The 5,472-nt window shown below is 53.9% G+C and overlaps 1 protein-coding gene across 1 annotated transcript in view; it reads right to left on the minus strand.

The window, feature by feature from the left end:
* The window catches only part of LOC104403335 (major facilitator superfamily domain-containing protein 4-like), a gene marked incomplete at its 5' end in the record, with an annotated part of 4,918 nt that extends 901 nt beyond the window's left edge, over positions 1 to 4,017 (minus strand). The window contains 5 exons of the mRNA XM_010011433.1: positions 54 to 174; positions 371 to 441; positions 1,062 to 1,209; positions 2,801 to 2,974; positions 3,902 to 4,017. Coding sequence (XP_010009735.1) covers positions 54 to 174; positions 371 to 441; positions 1,062 to 1,209; positions 2,801 to 2,974; positions 3,902 to 4,017 — 630 coding nt within the window. The remainder of the gene's footprint in view (positions 1 to 53; positions 175 to 370; positions 442 to 1,061; positions 1,210 to 2,800; positions 2,975 to 3,901) is intronic.
* Positions 4,018 to 5,472: the final 1,455 nt, after the last annotated feature.

Raw genomic sequence — 5,472 nt, forward strand, 5'->3', positions numbered from 1 at the left:
TGGTCCTCTCTTCCTCTCGCTATGAAGCGCGCGGAGCCCTGGGGCTCTCTTACCTGCTGAGGACTTGGGGTACATCCTGTGGAAAAACAAGAGGAAGGCGTAGAAGGTAAAGGCCAAGCCTCCAAAGACCATCCCACAGACCAGGAAACTGTAGCTGCCCTGATCATGTATAATCTGCAATTAAAAGGGGGAAAAGGGAGCAGATGTGTCATCACAGCCCTCAGATACCTTAGTCAGCATTCAGCGAGAGCTCTACTAGTCCATAGCTCCAAGGTAATGCAGCGGTTTCCCCTCAGCAGCTGCCCAAAACCAGGACTAAGGTTTCTACTTAAAGTTCAGGCAGTTTGTGGGGTGCCTTGTCCACACCTACCGATCCCACCAGTAACTGCAGCACCATCTCCCCAATTCCAGCTCCAGTCACCAGCACGGTTGTGGCACAGCCTGCAAAGAAACAGCACAAGTGATGCTGGGGCAGCCTGCTCTTCCCTGGGTGTCTCCATACAAATCAGAGTCCCAGCACAGTTTATGTTGGAAGGGACCTTAAAGCTCCTCCAGTCCCAACCCCTGCCCCGGGCAGGGACACCTTCCACTAGAGCAGGTTGCTCCAAGCCCCTGTGTCCAACCTGGCCTTGAACACTGCCAGGGATGGGGCAGCCACAGCTCCTCTGGGCACCCTGGGCCAGGTTTTCACGCTTCTGCATCACTGCCCCAGAGCCTGAGGTTGGCAGAAACCTCCTGTAAGAGCGGCCAAACTCTACTAATCTGGATGATGTTTTCAGACCTGGCTCCTGGAAGCCACTAAAGGAGATGTTCCTGTCAGTCCCCGGGAGCCCTAAAGCTCCAGGGAACCAAGAACCAGGCTGGAGCTCTGCCTGCAGAAGTCATCAGGCCACTGGAGCCGGGACTGTGCAGTGTGGGTTGTGAGTGCAAGCTTGAATAAACACCGTGCTCAAACCCAGAGCTCCCTCCAGGCCTCCAAAGCATCCCCGAGGATGGAGGGAAGGAGGTGCTGCCTCTGGGCTTGAACATCTGCCTGCTCCCAGCGCCCGGTCCCTGCTCACCTCTGTACTGCAGGATGTCCTCGGTGTAGGCCAACATGCTGGGGAAGGTGCTGCTGAGGAACAGCCCCAGAGACGCCGTCCCCACAAACAAGAAGACGACGCTGTAGGAGAAGATGAGGAGCAGGAGGAAGGTTATCAGGACTCCAACCTGCAACAACACGCACGGAGTCAGGAGAAGGCTGAGCTGCAAGAACAGGAGCTGGACTGTATTTTAATGTAGAAAATAGTCTGGAAAAGGAAAACAAATGCTGGAAAAACAGATCACAATCTGAGAAACTGAAGAAACCAGACAAAGAAAAGCCTTTACAGCAAAGAAGCCCTGTTATAACAGGGCTTTAGAACATAATGTGCTACTTAGGCCTCATCTTCATTAGGTAGAGACTTAAAGACTCTTTCTGAAAAACTAACTTTTTCTCTGCAGCTTTAACTACAACAATTCTGCCACTTCCAGAATAGTCACGTCTCGATCACTGATAAATCCATTTGAGCAGGGTAAGGAATGAACTCGCTCAGAAACCAGGCACAGCAGCAAAGCCAAAGAACCAGCTGCCTCTGAGCACTTGCCCTCACATCTGGCTTGGACCAGCACCAGCAAAACCATCCAAGATGCACCATCCAGCACGGCAGAGTCACCAGAGGGAGCTCTGCAGCACCAACACGTCCCTTCCTCACTGTTCAGGCCCCGATGATGGGGGGGTGCGCACACCAGAGCAGTTTGGGTTCCGGAGACGCTGAACTGCAGCTCTGTGATGCTGATCTGTACCTCCCTATGCAGCAGCGCTACTGAGCACTGCACAAGGGGCTCGGCCACAGGCGAACGATGGTGCTACCACCCTTGGCTTTAAGGGGACACGCGGCAGCTTCCAGCCAGGGCTGGAGATGCAGCGCTGCTGCTGCTCACCCGGCACCGCGCTGCAGCGGGGGCTGCGCTCGCTGTAAACCAGCCCCAGCGCATTTGGCTGCAGCTGCTGGTGCCCAGGCTCAGGCTTTAACGTGACCAGAGCAAAGCGCCCACCCGGCGGCCTCGCCTGGCTCCTGCCCGTGGAAGGCATCAGCCTGACTCCAGAACAGCCCCACGAGCGCTGCGGCCCCTGCTCTGCGCCACCCCCTTGGCTGTTCTTGGCTCTGCACTATTACCTGCGAAACCTGCCACGGAAATAGCTTCTGCTTCTAACAACTTGTACATTCGCTGCCTTCTCACTTGGTTCCTTTCTGTGTGCGAGAAGCGTGAATGGGCACAACTCCCTCCCTGTTGGCTGCCACATCCTGACATGCATCTTCCTCACCTATCCTGAAAGGGTTCCTTCCCCTTCCAAGTGAATGTGTTTGGTTAAGTTAAGAAGCACCACATCACAGTGGCTTTTTTTGCACCACATCACAGTGGCTTCTTTGCCAGCTCCTACAGTACAAGTAGAGAATTTACTGACCTCTGCCTTCCCTTTCCCATGGCTGACACGGGCATTAAGCTCCCTGTCGCCAGAGCACGTAACGTTGGCAGGCACTTCTCAAGGTGCTTTCACAAATCTATGTTTAGATTAACAGAGGATTGCTCAGCAAAGCAATGCAGTAAGTGCCAAGCAAGCCTTGGCTCCCTCATGCACTGCATCAGCTCCAGGCGTGCAGAGGAAGGCTTCACCCTAGCTATGCACAAGAGTGGCTGCAACTCTGCACATCGACACCAAAGCCAGGCAGCATCTCGGAGGTGAGCAGAATTAGACCCGCAGTAAAACCAGCCTTACCACATTGATGAAGACCATGGTTGCTGGCTTCATTCGGTAGGACACGGGGATGGAGATGAGCCTGCCCAGCGTGATGAACCCCCAGAAGAGGCTGGGCAGGTCCCCGGCCACTTTGTGCACTACAGAGAGCGGCTCCTCCACGGCGTAGCTGTAAACGAAGCCCGAGTACTCTCCCTGCAGGGAAACACACGAGCCCGTCACGGCGCTGTGATGACTTCCAGGCTTTGCCCTCAGTTATTCCCAACACTGTGCCAGTGCTGGGGAGCCCACCTATGGATGTGCTACCGAACCGCAGTGAGCCTTGTTCCCAAGGGCTGGCAGCTGGAGACAGGCTTCCTCCAAGTAGAACACAAGAACACAAGGCTTCAGCTCTCCTAAAGGGCAAGACTTACACTATTACTGGTAAAACGCATGCTCAGCTCTTAATTGTAGAGATGCTCTCGTCTCTAGGGACTGCCTTGTCCTTTTGGAACTGTACACGCTCAGACACACCACATTAAGAACCTGGAGTTGATCACCTTGACGATGGAGGCCCTGGAGAGCTCCTGTATCTGACAGCTACTGCGTGTAACCCTGCTCCTCTCTTAGACTCTACTTCATGTCCTAGTAAGACCCAGCAGTGTTTTACCATGAGCCAAAGCTGTCAAAAGACAAAGAGCAGCATCTCGCCAGCATCTTCCTCACCCGGACACGAGCGCTACACACAGTGCACCCGGCCAGGGCCATGCTGCTGAGCCACTGCCAAGCCTGCACCATCCCCGTGTGCTCCCAGCTTGGGTTTGGAGGGCTCGGGAGACCCATGGAACAAAGAGCCACCATTTGTCATGAACTAAAATGAAGCAGTTCTTGCCTCTTGGCTGAAGTGAGAAGAGAGCTCCACTGTGTACAAGCAGACAACACCACAGCTCTGAACTGGTTGGGTTAGTAGCAATCTAGCCTAGAACAGAGCCTAGAACACAGGAGAAGCCACAAAACCCTCCCGAGAAGCAGGACATGTATCAGCCTGACTGGGATTAGCTTTATGGGCTGTTCTAAGTGGTTGGGAAGGAAGAAAGCCACAGAGCTTTGCTCAGAGAAGATCCCTCTATCAGCTGAACTCACCACAATCCCATCAGTCATGAAGAGAACAAGAGCCCCAGTGATGTGGACTGCGAAGTAGGTGTAAGAAGCCCCTCTGAAGTTTTTGCTTTGGCAGCAGCTAAATAAGTCATCATGACCTGGTGAAAAACAATGCAAAGCAAACTTAGCTGGAACATCCCCCTGGGGCTGGGTGGTTGCCAGCCCACGGTGGGGGTTTTTTGTGCTCAGCTGCATGACAGAGACTCACAGAGGACCAGGAACAACAGTGGAGCGCTGGTAACCTCTACTGGCACCACCTCTTGCTTTACCTACCTCTAAGCTTTCACAAGGAAGATGGACTCGGTTGTGGGCCACAGACCGGGATCCTGACTCTCCAGGGTATTTGCTACTTCTCTTTCTGTGGCTGCTTGTGCTCCTCTTCCCATTTAGGAGCTCCACATTGCTCTTACAGTCAATAGAAACAAGCCCATTTGACCACAGCACTCGTGCTCAGAGCCCCTTGTCTTTGGTAGCACCACACAGGACACGTTCCTCAGCTAAATGCTATTTACACCCAAACAAGCCAACTTTGGCAAAGAGAGTGAGAACACGCAGCTCGTGTCACCTCCTCGGAACAGACCAAAGCTGGGGCTCAGGACCCCTGGAATTCCGGACTCTCCCATCCTCCTGCTTCTGTCACCCCACTCTGGGATGTGCAAAGGGCTGGTGTTCAGGAGTCCCGTGCAGGGGAGATGCTCCTGCATGGCAAAGATGAGTCCTCGCTACTCATCTGGGGAAGGAGGGGTTTTGCCAGCACAGACGTGTCTGTCAAGGATGGCAGCATTCCCCACACACCCTGCTTCTCAAAGGATTCATCCCAACTGCTTTTAAGAGGAAGACCGAGATATGAAGAACATGAAGCTCCAATGGGTTGTATGGAAACAGGCAGCGGGGTTGAGGAAAGGAACCTTCAGGGTCTTGGCTAAGGGAAACACTATCGGATGAGCACAACCTTACCAGACAGCAGAGAACCCATCGAGTCAGGGACACCCGTGATCCTTCCCTGCAGCACCTCACCACATCTCTAACTGCCTCCACCTTCAAGTATTCCCTAAAATTCCCTCTTATTGTCCAGGTAAAGCCATTGCTTCCGATAACCCTAAACCATGAGTTTACTCTGATAGGTTTCTCCTGGGTAGCAAAGAACAACGTTACTGTCCCCAGAACAGGGGGTGGTCACAAGTTCAAGAGCAAACTCTCGCTGGAGTTTAACTTCTCCCCTCAAAGGCACTGTCCTCATTCCTCTCACATTTATCCACCCCAGCATCTTGCAGCACGACGGTTACACCCCGCAGGCAGCTCAAAACCTGACCCAAACCCACAGGGGCACAACTTCCATGTGTGCGTAAGGTTGAGTTTGAGGACAGGCTGGAGGAAAGCAGCCTGGAGCCCCAGCAGCAGGACACTGACCTCTGCTCATCAGGGGTCCCCCCTAAGGGGAGGGTAACTGGGCACCAAAGCGGGTGCTCCGGGATCGCGTTCACGGGCACGTATTGGAACGCTCCCTCTCAGCCAACAGGCGCGTGTCACCTGCTGCCCCCCAGACCCAGCTC

Source organism: Nestor notabilis, unplaced genomic scaffold (genome assembly GCF_000696875.1).
Source record: "Nestor notabilis isolate BGI_N333 unplaced genomic scaffold, ASM69687v1 scaffold33373, whole genome shotgun sequence".
Taxonomy (NCBI): Eukaryota; Metazoa; Chordata; class Aves; order Psittaciformes; family Psittacidae; genus Nestor; species Nestor notabilis.